The sequence below is a fragment of the Eptesicus fuscus genome, chromosome 15 (assembly GCF_027574615.1).
Source record: "Eptesicus fuscus isolate TK198812 chromosome 15, DD_ASM_mEF_20220401, whole genome shotgun sequence".
Classification (NCBI taxonomy): Eukaryota; Metazoa; Chordata; class Mammalia; order Chiroptera; family Vespertilionidae; genus Eptesicus; species Eptesicus fuscus.
The window spans coordinates 62,810,524-62,827,133 of NC_072487.1; the positions used below are offsets into that span (position 1 = coordinate 62,810,524).

The 16,610-nt window shown below is 42.3% G+C and overlaps 2 protein-coding genes across 2 annotated transcripts; one reads left to right on the forward strand and one right to left on the reverse strand.

Annotated features, from left to right (window-relative positions):
- Positions 1-300: 300 nt before the first annotated feature.
- On the reverse strand, positions 301-1,233 carry LOC103303943 (olfactory receptor 1361-like). Its single transcript, XM_008160920.2, has one exon. The coding sequence runs from the start codon at positions 1,231-1,233 to the stop codon at positions 301-303; it is 933 nt and encodes a 310-aa protein (XP_008159142.2).
- Positions 1,234-10,833: 9,600 nt separating this feature from the next.
- On the forward strand, positions 10,834-11,799 carry LOC103303944 (olfactory receptor 1N2-like). Its single transcript, XM_008160921.2, has one exon. It carries the CDS (start codon positions 10,834-10,836, stop codon positions 11,797-11,799), a length of 966 nt encoding a protein of 321 aa, XP_008159143.2.
- The last annotated feature ends 4,811 nt before the right edge of the window (positions 11,800-16,610 follow it).

The following is a 16,610-nucleotide window of genomic DNA, read 5'->3' on the forward strand; positions in this document are numbered from 1 at the left end:
TTCATTTTATATGTATACAAGCCCCCACCGGTGGACTTTTCTTAGTCATCTAGTAAAAATAAGAACTGTTGTGGAAATGTGTAGTACACTACTCAAAGCATGGGTACTTCACAAAGATGGTTGGAGATTGGCTATCACAGAATCTCTCCCTGTCCTCAGATGTCAATCTGCACTGTGAAATATAAACACGAGAAAAACAGGAGTCTCAGTTTTAGAGAAGTTACAGTTGTTGGGCTCTCCAGAGGCCCATTTTCGACTCTCAGTTCTGAGAGTCAGGACCCTAAGGTCCTGAAAAGAGTGTTAGAGTGTTTTTCTTCTGAGTAGCTTTCCTAGAGCCCCCTTCATATCCCTGTTTCTCAGGCTGTAGATGAAAGGGTTCAGCATGGGGGTGACCACTGTGTACATCACTGAGAAGACTCTGTTCTTTCCACCTGAGGTGGACGATGGAGGACATAAATAGACCCCAATAGCTGTAGTATAAAACAGAGAGACCATAGACAGATGGGAGGTGCAGTTGGAGAAGGCCTTTTGCTTACCCATTGGGGAATCAATTCTTAGAATAGCCAATGCAATGTAAAAATAAGATGTAAGGATGCAGACAAAGGGTCCAATTAACAATATTCCTGCTACAAAGATGAGCATCAGGCTATTGACATAAGTACTGGAGCAGGCTAGCTTCAGGAGGGGGACCAGATCACAGAAGAAATGGGGGATGATATTGGGGCCACAGAAAGAAAGCCTGGTCACTAGGAGGGTATGCACTAAGGCATGGAAGATAGTGACCACCCATGACCCAGCCACCAAAAGGACACAGCATTGGGAGTTCATGGTCATGGCATAATGGAGGGGGTGGCTGATGGCCACATAGCGATCAAATGCCATCACAGCCAGGAGAAAGTTGTCTAGATCTGCAAAAAGGCCAAAGAAATAGAGTTGTGTAAGGCACTCACCATAAGAAATCAGCTTATTCCCTGTGCCAATATTACCTAGCATTTTGGGAATTATTGTAGAGATGAAACCAATGTCAGAGAAGGACAAGTTGGCCAGGAAGATGTACATGGGGGTGTGGAGGTGCACGTCAGAGCTGATGGCCAGGATGATGAGCAGGTTGCCCAGCACAGTGACCAGGTACATGCCCAGGAAGAGCCCAAACAGGAGAGGCTGCTGCTCTGGCTGCTCAGAGAGGCCCATGAGAAGAAACTCATAGATGCTGGTCTGGTTACTTCTTTCCATGTCTGGAATTCTGTATGAAATAAATTGTATTAAGTATAAGTAGCAAAAAGTAGAATATAGCTGTGTTAAAATTTTTTGAGCCCCTACAAAAGTTCTGTGTTTTAGACAATTCTGTTTGGGAGAGCTTGAATTTATAACTATGCACATTAGTAAAGACCATTTGGATCAGATGATTTGTAAAGTTATAGATTGGTGTCAGCACTTGACCAGATATCCAAGGCTCCTTCAAATAATTTCAGCTGTCCCCATGAAACATGGCAGGGAGTATGGAAGGTGCTCTGGACGGCACTCATCCTGTCAGCACACTGAATAATTATAACTTTCCTGAATAGTTATGTCATTAACTAAGTAATATTTTGCTTAATTATAATTAATTAAAATAATTGATCATATCCTACATAATAAAAAGGTAATATGCAAATTGCATCACTCAGCTATGCCCACGATTGGGCCGGCTGGAGGCGCGGGGGGCGGGACTCAGGGTGGCCTATTGGCTGGTGGTACGAGCAGGGGGCGGGGACTCGCGAGTCCCCGCCCCCTGCTCCTCCCGCCCCGCCTAAATGGCCTGCGCTGCGGGAGGACCCATGGGGCCGGTGGTGGAACTCTGGGTGGCCGATTGAGTGGCTGCTGGCACCTGTTTTCCGCCAGCACCAGTTTTCCTCTGGCCAACCCCCCCCCCCCCATTGGAGCGCCTCCTGAGTCTCACCTTCAGCCTTTGGGAGGCCCTCCAATCCGCGGGTGGCCAGACAAAAACTGGTGCTGGCGGAAAACTGGTGCTGACAGCCAGGTGAAGGAAAGTCTATTGCATGAAACTTCGTGCAATGGACTTCTAGTATAATTATAAATAAAATAACCATACAATTTATTTAAAATATTTTTTAAAAAGGTGACATTTCAGAACAGCATGTATATTCATAATTTCATTTTTATAAAGTTAAAACATAAATGTTGGTATATGAGTAAGGACACTGAAATAAACACGTGTAGAGGTCAATAGTATTTTCTTCTGAGAAGTGAGTATGTGTCAGAAGGTTGTGGGTGCCACCTTCTGCATTACTCAGTTTTATCAGAATGTGTTATTGTTTTGTTTTTTTAGGACATTTTATTTTATTTTTAATTTCTTTATTGATTAAGGTATTACATATATGTCCTTATCCCCCCATTATACCCCCCCCCCCGCATTCATGCCCTTACCCCCCTGTTGTCTATGTCCATTGATTAGGCTTATATGCATGCATATAAGTCCTTTGATTGATCTCTCCCCCTTACCCCACTGTCCCAGAATGTATTATCTTTGTAATGAAAAAATTCTTTTAAAATTATGAAGGATGTGATCAATTCATTGAATTAATCCAAGTGACCATCCAGAAGACTTGGAGATTGGGGGAGTTCTGTCAAGTTGATCAGGGTGTATTCTCTGAAAGGCAGCTCTGACAAGTAAGTAGGAGAACAAAAATCAAATGCCTCTGACCCTGTGTGAAGGAAAGAACAAGTGAGGGAGCAGGAATTTGTCATCATAGCCCAGTCCATGCAGGCCCTTTCAAATCTTCCCAACTTTTCTGAAGAAAAGTCTGTAGGAAACACATAAAATATTGCTCCCATTCCCTCTGACAAGGCTGGGAATCATTGTGCTTTTTCTCTGACAACATTGATGTTCTCACTCATCTGGCTTTTCCACCCACTTTGAACCTCTTCATCTGTATTTAAAATCTAATAGACAGTATATTCCTGCTTCTGACTCCTTTGCTCTCACAGGGCTTTCTTATATTTAGATTGATATATTGCAAAACTAAATAGAAGGTGTCAAATCCTTAGTTCGTCCCCCAAACTACCTGTTTGTTTCCAGCCCCATTCAGAGAAGAGGATGTTTTGATCTGAGACTCAGGTATCTTTATTTTCCATAGCAACCATATTGCGGATACATCAGGAATCTCATAACTAATCTCATAACTAAATATTGGATTTTAGGTTTAACCAATCCAAATCCATTGCTCTAAGTTAATGAAAAAGTCAGAGTAATAATAACACTTGGTGAGCATGAGCCATGTGCTGGCCACTAGATTCTCTTAAGTGATAACTCTGTGCAGAGATGCTGTGATTATCTTTATTAAGAAACTGAGGTTCCGAGGGGTTAAGAAACTTGCAAAAAGCCACACATTTAGGAATTGAAGTTAAATTGTCCGAATCAAAAGCCTAAGTTCTCTGATCTGCTATGCTGCTTTTCAGTGTTCACCAAACCACATTCTAACTCTAGCTCAGCTTCCTGCATATGTTCAATAAGGAGAAAATGCACCATCACCAAATTCATTCATTCCAACTTTATCGAGCTATAGCTGACAAATAAAAATTGCATATATTTAAGAGGTGCAATGTGATGTTTTAATATGTTTAGTGCATAATTACAGATACATTGTGAAATGATAACCACAATCAAGTTAATTAACATATCCATCACCTTAGAGAATTGAAATATTCATTCAATTGGGCAGTTCCAGTTCATGGCAAATGAGGATATTTTATAATATTGGCTTATGCATCAATCTTATGTGAGTGTGAATTGATGTAAATAAGTTCATTCTGTCCAATGTTTGGATAAGATCCAGTTTTTATACTTGCAAAGCTTAAGGCCTCAAATCATGGTTTTTACATGAGAGGCCCAGACACTTTCCTTTCTGGTGTCTCTCTCTCCTCTGTCCCCAAATGCAACTGGATCTAGACTTAGGAGCTTAGCAAATAGCAGGAAATACAGTGATATGTTCTTTTATATGCATCCAACTGTATGACCTTTATAGTGAAAATTGGAAATAAATGAACATTTATTCCAGTTTTTACTTTTCTTGCTCAAGGGTAACTTAACCTTCAGGAATCTCATTATTCACTAGAAGCATATCACCCATTATAAACAGTTATACTGATTCCAAATGAAAATGTGCAAAGTGAATTAATCTGATTCTTCTGATATTCTGGGCATATAAACTAATAAAATGTAAAACAATTAACTTTTGGGAAAACAATATGTGTTTTGGGTTCAATTTTATTATTATGACAAATGGTCTAACATCCTAGCCAAGGGTCTAAGCTGGAGGAGTGTGTCACAATCACATGGGGGGCATTTCCTATGTTCCCCTCAAAATGGAACTGTCACGGTATCTATACACTTAAAACCTCTGCCTTAGACTCATTTATGTGCTTCCTAGGAGAATATTTAGGTTGCATAGAGTAAAGAAGAAAAATTTTGATTCATCTTCTATATCAAACCTATTAATATGCTTTGAATAATTCATTTAGCTTATCTGAACCGTAGTTTCCCTCTCTGTGAAGAGGGATAACTGAGTCTGTGTCATAGGCTGTTGTGAGGTTCCTTATTGCCTCACATCAGGAAAATGTCAATGCTATTTCTTATCATGACATAATCAGCCCTTCATGATTCCTTCTCCATCTGTCTGTCCAATGACACTTCCCCCGCATGCCATGCCACTCCACATTCTTGCCCATGAATCACTCATAGTCCTCAAACAACTCATCATGTTTTTCTTGCATGCCTTTGCTGCTTAGCTATTCCATCTCCCTGAATGTCTCCTCCTCTTCTCCACCTGACAAGAGCTCAGGCAGGTGTTAACACCTGGAGACGTTGGAGTTCATTGCTTTATCTTCTGTGCTTCCCAGTCCTGTATATGGGTCTCTGGTAGAACACTTGATACATTGCCTTATAATTACTTATCTCCATTAGACTGTGTGGTCCTCAGTGCCAGGGACTCATTTTTATTCATCTTGTTTCTTCTTAGTATGTACTTGGTAATTTTCTATTGAATAAATCAATGGATGGGTAGACAGTAAAATGACATTTTAAGCTACAGTGAAACTGTATGATGTTATTGTTTAGCTACCAGCATTGCCTTTTACTTATAGAGATAGTTAATAAAACAGATGACTCTTAAAGAAGATTTTTAGTTGCTTAGCATATGTTCTGGTACATAGAAGGTGTTCAAAATTGTTTGTGAAAATGAAAAAATGCCCCAGCTGGTGTGGTTCAGTGGTTGAATGTTGACCCATGAATATTCTCCTGATCTCCTCCTGATCATGGTTTGATTTCTGGTCAGGGCACATGCCCAGGTTTCAGTCTCTATTCCCAGTAGGGGGCATGCAAGGGGCAGTGGATCAATTATTCTCTCTCAGTATTGATGTTTCTATTTCTCTATCCCTCTCCCATCCTCTCTCTGAAATAAATAAAAACATATTTTAAGAAATGTATTGTGGTTGTTGAATTAGTAATCAATTGTGTATTTTCACAAGTACTGAATTCATGGTTTGTTTATATCTTACATTTGAACTAAATATTGTTTTGTTTTTTAATTTAAACAGATGCACAAGAAATTAATGCTTGGAATTCAGATTTAATGTGAGCATATCTTCATATGCCCCTTCCCAGTGCTGAGAAATGTTCACCAATTCTCTTGCTTTTATATATTTGAAAACAGCCAACATGATCTGATGTGCTCCATTCACATGTCAAGCCCTCTCAGGGGTATATGGAGTTTAGGAAACGGTGGTTTCAGGGAACAAAGGGTTAAATTAATAATCTGGGACAGTAGTCCTTTGGATCAAAGCTACCTAACCACCGCACCCTTTAGGAACTTAAAAGACATTAAGCCATCTAATACAACTGTCTTATTTTATGAACGACTAAACAGACCTCAAAGAGCTGCTGCAATCTGTTCAAGTTCAACACTACACCTGTTACCAAAAACAGATTCCTGAAACAATTTACAGTGGACCATTCTGCTTCTCTTGACATATGGCCAATGACTTACTGTCAGTCCTGAGCTGGGCCAAGAAGAGCTGCTTATTTCTTCATGTTAAGGTAGACGTTTGATTATTCTGTTCTCAGTTCTCAGTTGTCAAGACTGAAGTCATATTTGATGACCAAATGGAAAGATAGCATCTTCCCCTATGTTTAAGGCAGAAGGGACCCCTGGTATATGGAAACCCCATCTACTCTACAGAAGAAGAAATGAGAGAAGGGCATCCTAGATCCTGAGTCAGCCTGACTAGGATCCCAGGAAAACATGCAGCTTCTAGCACAATCCCCAGAGCTCTCTGAGGGAAGTTTCAGAGACATCTGGGAATACCAGTCTCTAAAGTATCCATTGTGGGAAAAACTTGGTTCATGCCCAGTCCCAATCCTCAAACTCTAAATGATGCTCTGTGACTTTATGAGGTTTGCTTATCCTCTCTGGATTTCGGTTTTCTCAAGTAAATAAACCAGAAAACAAAATATTCTCTCACAATAGAAATCTTAGAGTTAAAAATATATATTTTTTTGTCATTCTAGAGCATATTGAGTGTTATCTTGTGGTTTTAATGAACATTTCCCCAATTCCTAATCATGTTGAACACATTTTCATGTACCTATTGGTCATTCCTACACATTCTTTATAGAAAGAGTTGACCCATTTTTATTCTTTTAAAAAATATATTTTCATTGATTTCAGAGAGGAAGGGAGAAGGAGAGAGATAGAAACACTGATGATGAGAGAGAATCATTAATTGGCTGCTTCCTGCCCACCCTCTACTGGGGATTGAGTCCATTACCTGGGCATGTGCCCTGACTGGGAATTGAACCATGACCACCCGGTTCATAGGTTGACACTCAACCACTGAGCCACACCAGCTGGGCTGTCTTTATTTTTTTATTTTTTTATTTTTTTTTTAAATTACTTTATTGATTAAGGTATCACATATTTGTCCTCAACCCCCTCCCCCCGTTCCCTTCCCAATCCCCCCCACACACAAGCCCCCCTCCCCCTGTTGTCCGGGATCATTGGTTAGGCTCATATGCAAGCACACAAGTCCTTTGGTTGATCTATCTCCCTTGTCCCCACCCTCCCCTACTTTCCCTCTGAGGTCTGACAGTCTGATGGATGCTGTTCTTGTTCTTCAGTCTTTATTTTTTTTTTAAATCTGCACCTGAGGATATTTTTACCATTGATTTTCAGACAGAGTGGAAGGGGGAAGAAAAGAAGAGAGAGAGAGAGAAAGAGAGAAAGAAACATTGACATGAGAGAGACATATTGGTTGGTTGCCTCCTGTAAACACCCCAACTGGGGCAGGGGATGAAATCCACAACCAAAGTATGTGCCCTTGACTGGGAATCAAATCCAAGACCCTTTGGTCTGTGGGCAGACACTCTAACCACTGAGAAAAACTGTTCGGGGCAGGTTGATTGTCTTTTGATAACGATTTGTAGGAATTTTAATTCTGATTTAATAGATATACTCTTTCATTTTCTTTTAGTTTAAGTATTTCAAAAACCAAAAATTTTATCAAGCTATTTGACCATTTTCCATTTCCATATATCTTATATTATTTCCTAAAAATGTTTATCTTTTTATTTAAGTGTTTCTTCCACGAGTCTCTTTGTTGCAAACTTTTCGAGTCTTTATATATCTAAGAATATTTGTAATATGTCTGCATTTGAATGACAACTTGCTGGATATAAAATTATGGGTTCAAAGTTGTATCCCTCTTATGCATTAAAAAATTTCAGTGTCTTTTTACATTCAGTGTAGTTATTAAGAAGTCTGATGTGCCTGGCCAGCCGGCATAGGTCAATGGTTGAGCATCGACCTATGAACCAGGAGGTCATGGTTCGATTCCTGGTCAGGGCACATGCCCAGGTTGTGGGCTCAATCCCAGGTGTGGGGCATGCAGGAGGCAGCCAGTCAATGATTCTCTCTCATCATTGATGTTTCTCTCTCTCCCTCTCCCTTCCTATCTGAAATCAATATTAAAAAAAACTAACAAAAAAAAGAAGTCTAATGTGAATATGACTACTGTTCTTTGGTAGGCAAATTTCCCTTTCTGTCAGATATTTGACAACAAGGAATTCCCAAGTTCTTTACCTCAAAGCAGGCAACCCTGAATGAGAAATCGATGTCATTGGCTGGACCAAATCACAATGGCTAATTGCTGAAGATGTGTAATTGAGGCCAGCCATTTCCTGGGGCATCTTCCAATGCCAAAATGACTGCCTGGGGTTTGGCCAATTGTGCTGACCCTTATATTCCATCCTTGATTGGGGATATTCAGTTGAAGGATTAAAAAGTAGCAGCCTTCCAAAGAGCTTGACTAAGTGAATTTGCTGGTGCTCCCAGGGGAATAACTGCCAGGTATAAGTGGTAGTGATAGTAAGGACTGGCTAGTGCTTCCTGTCCATTGGGGTGCTCAGCAAAGTGATATATCCATTGTATCATACCACTTTCCCTCAATAATTGATGCCCTCTTCTCAAGTTTTCTATTTGGGGAGACATATGCACTAATGACTGTAGCAGCAGCATGGGCTATTTTTCATGCCACAAATACCCAGTAGAGCAGAGAAAAGATTGGAGATGAGCCTGGGAATGTTGGGGTGGGTGGACATTGCACACCATTTCCATAAGTCTAATGGATCCTGTTATTACTTAAGAATCTGAGGGGATTCAATATTCATTTGAGGATCATGAGATATGCAAGCCAATTGGCACATCTTGGAAGAAGTTAAAGGTAATTCTGAGCCAGAATTATAAAGGTGAGGCCCAGATTCTTTCCTTTATGGTGTCTCTCTCTCTGTCTCCAAATGCAACTGGATCCAGACTTAGGAGCTTAGCAAATAGCAGGAAATATAGGGAGAGCCAGTTAGCACACCTTTTCATCTGTTAATTACATAAAATCTTTAATAAATTTGGAATTTTCAATCAAGTCAAATCTTGGACCTCTGTTTTAGTTTCTTACTATGTATTGTTGTTTTTTGAGTTGTTATAGGACATACTTTAAGGGCGATGGACCCAGTTCGTGGTGGTAAGCTTCCTCTTCCAGGCAGTCCCAATCTATATCACTAGGATTTGGGGAATCCCCTATCGTTGCTACATTATTGGCTTTACAGACCCAGGACATATTCTGGTAGCAGGGTAGCCTTTTAGCATTTAAGAGGCCCCAGAGTCACTGCTAGTCCTTTTATATTAAGCCAGCAGGGTCATGATGTCCTCTGGCCCCTCAGGAAGAGTCAGGATAAGAAGCCATCAGGGCCACTTTTCATAATTGTTTGTGCCATAAGACAACCATGGTTCCTCTCCCCACCCGATATTCCTCAGAGTCAGGGTCTTTGAATTAATTCCTCCCCCCGCACCAACATCCTCTCACAGAGTAGCAATAGACCTCTTCCCTAGACCAATTCTCAACCTAACTTTCTGCCCCACATTCTATTCCAGCTCATAACTGTCTTCCTTCATGGGTTTCTCCTAGATTATTTTGTTTACCTTAGTTTCTCAAGGACTGTTTTGGTGGGTAGGAACCAGCAGCCTAAGCTAATGATCCTTTTAGCAACAACCTGAAATCCAGAGGCTCAGAGAAGTCCAACAACCCCCTCTCCCTCAAGGTAGCGGGGCCAGAAAACTTTTTGGCCAGGTTTGGAGTCAAAGTTTGCTATATTCTACCTCCTGTCCTGATCTCCTTCTGCCCTAATTTCCAGCTTTCCGAGGAGATACCCCAGAGCAACCACTACCCTGAGATCAAAGACACTCTCATCCCTGGGCACAAAACTGATCAAATGTAACCCCCACCCCCCTAGTATGCTCTGCACTCCTCCCATGCTCCTTGGTGAGCCTGGCCTAGGGAGCCAGAGTATGAGGCTAGAGCAATTATTTCATGTTTGTCTCTGAGGATCAGCCAGGGGAATCTTACTCCAGAGGCTCTGAACCTAGAAATACTCCCATGACAAGGTGCACAAAGGATGTCTAACACCCATCACTGCAGTCAGGGTTGCTGCTCTCCAGCTGGCTCAATGAAACTAGCCTCACTGGCTCCTTTCAACCTTCTCAAGTGCTATCGGCTAAGAAGAACCCTGCATGCTTAAAGCATGATCCTCTGAGACCATAGGCAGAACCCCGGAACAGGGTGGGCTCCTTTGGGGGTGCATGCTGTTTGGGCCAGAGTAATATGGTGAGTGCTGCAAGAAAGGGGCAGGCAGGGTTGTGTTTTCCCTCAGAGACACACAAAGATCGCAGTCAGCATCCCTGTGCACTGTCCCAGACATCCTGAGGTGAGCAGTGGGAACCGAGTCACCTAGGTCTGCCTCCTGCAGAGGAAGAGGTTCAGCTCAGAGGTGGCTGTGATGCAGGGTGTTTAAGGACGTGGGAAATGCTGTATTTCCTCTTTGTGACTTAATATCATTGAGCCTTGTGTAACTATCTGTGATGTCAGATAACAAAAGCATGCACTACACAGAGCATTTGGTTAGATGCTGCAATGTATAGTGCTTTCGGTTCAGCAAATGGCAGCTCTTAATGCCCATGTGCTATATAGTATGCATGGAAGTAACCTGGAACTCACATCCCCAACCAATACCTACCACTTTGCTTTTGTGTTTTAATCTGTTTACTTGCTCTCTCTTACCAGCTAAACTGAAGAATAGGGAAGAATTAGGGGAGATCCAGGAGGGAGGGTCTAGGGACCTTTATAGTCTAATCTACTGAATAAAATATGACTATATCATTGAGGACCACAAGTGTTACTTTTTGTGCAAGTTTCTTGTATCTCTTTTCTCTTCCTAGAAAGAGTGGTGGCATGGACAGAATTAACCAGTCCAGTGTCACTGAATTCCTCCTCTTGGGTCTCTCTGAGAGCCCAGCGCAGCAGCCTCTCCTATTTGGCATCTTCCTGGGCATGTACCTGGTCACTGTTTTGGGGAACCTACTCATCATCCTGGCCATCAGCTTTGACCCTCACCTTCATACCCCCATGTACTTCTTCCTGGCCAACCTCTCATTTGCCGATGCCTGCTTTTCTTCCACCACAATCCCCAAGATGCTGGTGAACATCCAGACACATAGTCAGACCATATCATATGGGGGTTGCTTGGCCCAGATGCAGTTTTTCATGACATTTGGGGCACTGGACGACTTCCTCTTGGGGGTGATGGCTTATGATCGCTATGTGGCCATCTGCAAGCCTCTGCACTACTCCACACTCATGAGTCCTCTTGTGTGCCTGCTTTTTCTCATAGCATGCTGGGTTCTCACCATCCTCGCTGCCCTGTTACACACCCTGCTCATGGCTAGGCTTTCTTTCTGTGCAGGCAACACCATCCATCACTTCTTCTGTGACGTGGTCCCTCTGCTGCAGCTCTCTTGCTCAGACACCAGCACCAACCAGGTAGCCTTGTTCACTGTGGCCTCCATGATACTTACTGGCCCTCTCTTCCTGATTATCTTGTCATATGCACACATCATCTCATCTATCCTTAGAGTCCCATCTGTCTCTGGCAGGCAAAAGGCCTTCTCCACTTGTGGGTCCCACCTCACTGTGGTCTTCTTGTTCTATGGTACAGCAATCGGTGTCTATCTGTGCCCCCCTTCATCACACTCAGGGGGGAAGGACAAGGTTGCAGCTGTATTTTACACAGTGGTGACTCCCATGCTCAACCCCTTCATTTACAGCCTCAGGAACAATGACATGAAGACTGCACTGAGAAGGCTTTTTGGAATTCATAACTCTCTTCCCAGGGACTCTAACCTTGTATCCGTATTTTGACGTTACACTCTGAAGAAACCCCGTGTTTGTGAAGAAATATAATCCTCTATCACATTTACTTAGCTATTAGAGAAGAGTGATCTAGAAATCATTCTCTTAAACCCTCCAAATCCTACAATGTATGTAAGTTAGCATATTTCATAAAGGACATATACTATGATAAATGTTGTCAGTATTTCCTTGGTTTGAATGGTGATCTCAGCTAAAGGGGGTGAAGGTCAATTAAAATTTCATTTATTTACTGTCCTAATTAAAGTGAATTTTTTAAATATCCATTTATTTATTTATTTATTTTCAATTTTTTTATTAAGGTATTATATGTATACATATCTTACCATTGAAAGTGTAAATTTTTAAACATGCAACTCAGCATTTATTAATCTCTCATTTGCCAGATACTGTGTCAGGCAGAGGGGATACTGAATCCACCTCCCCATGTGCTATGTAGTTGCACTTATAGTTGCAATTAATGACAATAAATGTCCAATTGTGATGATTTCTCCATAAAGCTTAATATTTACTTTGTTCCACTTTATTATCTCTCTAAATGTATTATGCCATTTACTATTTGTTCCCTAATTATAATCATCTTGGATATGGTACTATGATGATCAAATTTTACAGATGGAGAAACTATGCTATAAGTGGAAGGGAAGGTTGAAATTTGTTTCTTGTCTGACTCAGGAGTCCACACTCTTACATGCTTGAGTATCCTGCTGCTCAATGCTAATGTTTGTACTAAGAGAAATATTCATATTAAAGCTCATATGTATATGTTGGTGCCTACCATGTACATAGTAGTATCATAGGCCAGGTACTATGCTATACAGTACTGACAAAATGTCCAAATAGGTAAGATACTGTCCATGTTTATACATGGTAGAAACATGTTCTGTTTATTGTTAATCAAATCAGGTAGTGATAGTTTCCATAATAAGTGTTGGAGCACAAAAGGAAGAAAAAAAATGTGTCAGGTACAGTTTTACCCATGAGTTGACATTTTATTGAGGTTTAACGTGTGAGCTCATTTGAATTGATGAAGAAAGATTCCATAGGGACAGGCTAGTTACAGAGGGTCATGCTTTTTCTTGAAGCCATTGCAATCCAACTTTGGAAATGTTTGCAGTGGTTATCTCTCTGAAGGTGGGTCTTGCCTTTCTTTACCAGTTCAGTTTCCATTAAGTCTCTTGGTCAGTTCTGTTCTTTGTGGCTCTCTCTCCCTATTGTCAATGCTTTTGAATCCTGGCTGCAGATTAATATTTCCTAGGGCTTCAGAACTCTCTAGAGAAGAGATCCTAGTGTCTTTCATAAAAACAAAATGATAAAACTGGTAACTCGAGTGCAACCAGGTTTGAGAATATTGTTGTGGGATTTTCTTCCTGGCAGCAAAAGGACAGATGAAATAAGGTATGAAAATACCTGGTAAATGGTTTACTCTAGTAACAATTAGTAAAATAAAAATTACTGGGGGTGGGGTGGAGGTGGGAATAAAGCACTGAGAAGTTCCTAAATACTTAATCCTGGCTTGATCCTTTTACACCTAGTTCAGTTTTTAATTCTTTGTCTGCTTTATTCTCTGTCTCTCCAGAAAAATTCTTGGGACTTGCTATACACTTTCTACCTCTGAATAACATTTATTTCACTATTACTCATTATTTTAAACTAGAGGCCTAGTGCACGAATTCATGCACCAGTGGGGGTCCCTCGGCCTGGCCTATGGGATTGGGCTGAAACCGGCTCTCTGACATCCCCCTGAGGGGTCCCAGATTGCGAGAGGGTGCAGGCCAGGGCAAGGCATCCCACCTGTGCACGGTTGGGGCTGGGGAGGGACCACAGGAGGGCTCCAAGGCATGTCCGGCCTGTCTTGCTCAGTCCTGATCGGCTGGAACCTAGCAGCAAGCTAACCTACCAGTCGGAGCTTCTGTCCCTGGTGGTCAGTGCACATCATAGTAAGCAGTTGAGTGGCCTTAGCATATCATTAGCATATTATGTTTTAACTAGAGGCCCAGTGCACGAAATTCGTGCATGGGTGGGGGTGTCCCTTAGCCCAGCCTGCACCCTCTCCAATCTGGGACCCCTCGAGGGATGTCCGACTGCCTGGTAGGGATCGGGCCTAAACAGGCAGTCGGACATCCCTCTCACAATCTAGGACTGCTGGCTCCCAACTGCTCACCTGCCTGCCTTCCTGATTGCCCCTAACCGCTTCTGCCTGCCAGCCTGATCACCCCCTAAACACTCCCCTGCCAGCCTGATTGATGCCTAACTGCTCCCTTGCCAGCCTGTTTGCCCCTAACTGCCCTCCCCTACAGGCCTGGTCACCCCTAACTGTCCTCCCCTGCAGGTCTGGTCACCCCTAACTGCCCTCCCGTGCAGGCTTGCTCGCCCCCAACTTCCCTCCCTTGCAGGCCTGGTCCCTCCCAACTGCTCTCCCCTGCTGGCCATCTTGTGGCGGCCATCTTGTGTCCACATGGGGGCAGTCATCTTTGACCACATGGGGGCAGCTATCTTGTGTGTTGGAGTGATGGTCAATTTGCATATTATTCTTTTATTAGATGGGATAGAGGCCTGGTGCACGGGTGGGGGCCGGCTGGTTTGCCCTGAAGGGTGTCCCAGATCAGGGTGGGGTTTCCCTTAGGGCGTGGGGCAGCCTGGGCGAGGGGCCTGTGGTGGTTTGCAGGCTGGCCATGCCCCCCAGTGACCCAAGTGGAGGCCCTGGTATCTAGGATTTATTTATCTTCTATAATTGAAACTTGGTAGCCTTGAGCGGAGCCAAGCCTCCTGCTCGCTCTGTGGCTGCAGCCATTTTTGTTGGGATTTATTTATCTTCTATAATTGAAACTTTGTAGCCTTAAGCGGAGGCCAAGGCAGGCCAGGGCAGGCAGAAAGCTCGGCTTCCTCCATTGCTGGGGAAACCCAAGCCTCCTGCTCTCTCCGTGGCTGCAGCCATCTTGGTTGGGTTAATTTGCATACTCATTCCTGATTGGATGGTGGGCGTGGCTTGTGGGTATAGCAGAGGCATGGTCAATTTGCATATTACTCTTTTATTAGATAGGATTATGTTAACAATAATATCAGCATAAGGCATTTGTCACTTCCAAAGTGTTTTCAAAAAATGTATACACTCTGTAACAGCTGATAGCTCAATTTTGAATATCAAACGCCTTTTAGTAAACACTGCCTTTATAATTATTCAAAGTGTTTGTATACATTTCTTGGGGACACTCTATAGTTCCATTGTATGATTGCTTGCTGCACCCTTAAACCCTGATTCAAGTTTAAAACTGGGTGATGGATCATGATTTTTTTTTTTTTTTGCAAAAGCTACCATTAGCTTGCCACATACTATTTTTTATTTTTTTATTATATAATTAAAGCAATACCCTCATTGACTTCTCATCTATCTCAGCCTTAGAAATACCACAGTGTATTAGCCATTACAACAGATCTCTATAGGAGATCTGGCCTTGTTGCACATTTTGGTATTTGCCATTTTCAGTCACATACTTTGATGGTTAAGTGCTGCCTCCTGGGCTTCTGATGCCCCAGGAAACTTTATCCCTGTTGACACCAGAGAGCCAAGCTCCATTTTAGCATTTCCTATCAGTCTGTCCTAGGGAAGAGATCCCCAGTCAACTTTTCAGTGATTCTGATGACCTCAGAATCACTGGATTCTTTATTGCTTTAGTGAAGGGGGTATCTTCTGTTTCTTCTTGGGGAACATGGTAGCTGGTGGATTCTCTGGTCTCTTATAATAAATGCATTGTCATATGGCCATGTACCTAAGATTCTGACCTCTTCAGTACTTTACCGAGGGGTTTCATCTGCATTTCATTTATTGTAGGCTGCCATTATTTCCAAGCCTGTCAAGGATCCCAGCTGTGTAGGAGAACTTGTTCTAAGTGTTCCTCATATGAGAAGGCTCCCACATCAAACAAATATACCCTATCTAGCCTTATGAGCCGTATGTTTCATAACATTCTTGTCCAGCACCCTGCGGATCCACCTCCACTTGTATTCATTCCTCCAGTTATTAGTGGGATGTCTTCCAAATATGCCCTCCTTTTGATGAGTCAGGTAAATATTCATGTAATCAGGACTGTTGTCTCCTGTTGAGACTATGCTGAAATCTGTCTCAAGTTATGGATCTAGAAAAATGAGGGAGGGAGTCAGGCATTTTAAGAAGGCAGACATCACCTTGCACATCATCCACCTCAGGGGAGAACTTTTTCATTTATCAAATGCTCCATAACAACTCCAAAATTAGTATTTAGAAAACAACCACCATTTACTTAGTTTTCTTTTCCATGGTTTAGCTGTTTAGATTCAGCTCACCTGGGTAATTCTCTTAGTGGTTTTGGTAGGCTCACTGATGTGTTTGCAGTCAGCAGTCCATCGACTGGGTGACAGTGCTCCTGGAGCCTGGCTGCTTTTAGACTGAAACAATGGGAGGCATATAGGATCACATGCCTTTCATCATAGGACAGGCTGGCCAAGGCATGTTCACATGTCACCACTGTTCCAAGAACAGCAAGAAAACAAACACTTTTCAATACCTTGCTTGTGTTAAATTTGCTATTACCCTATTGGCAAAAGGAAGATGTAAGGCCAATCCATATTCTAGGGTTGCAAATTTTACCTCTTTGGAGGAGATACAAAGTCACATCTCAAGGATGCAGAATCAGATAGAAAGAATTTGTAGCCAGTGCTAAATCTATCACCGAACCTTTTCATGGCAATCAGGCAGTGGGCCTCTACTGTTGTCGGCCAAGGGAAAGTGGAATGCTTCCACCCATCTGTAGGATTTAAAGGAG

Excerpts from the sequence above, each read along its gene's own strand:
- LOC103303943 (XM_008160920.2), bottom strand. The coding sequence starts at position 1,233 with ATGGAAAGAAGTAACCAGACCAGCATCTATGAGTTTCTTCTCATGGGC.
- LOC103303944 (XM_008160921.2), top strand. The coding sequence starts at position 10,834 with ATGGACAGAATTAACCAGTCCAGTGTCACTGAATTCCTCCTCTTGGGT.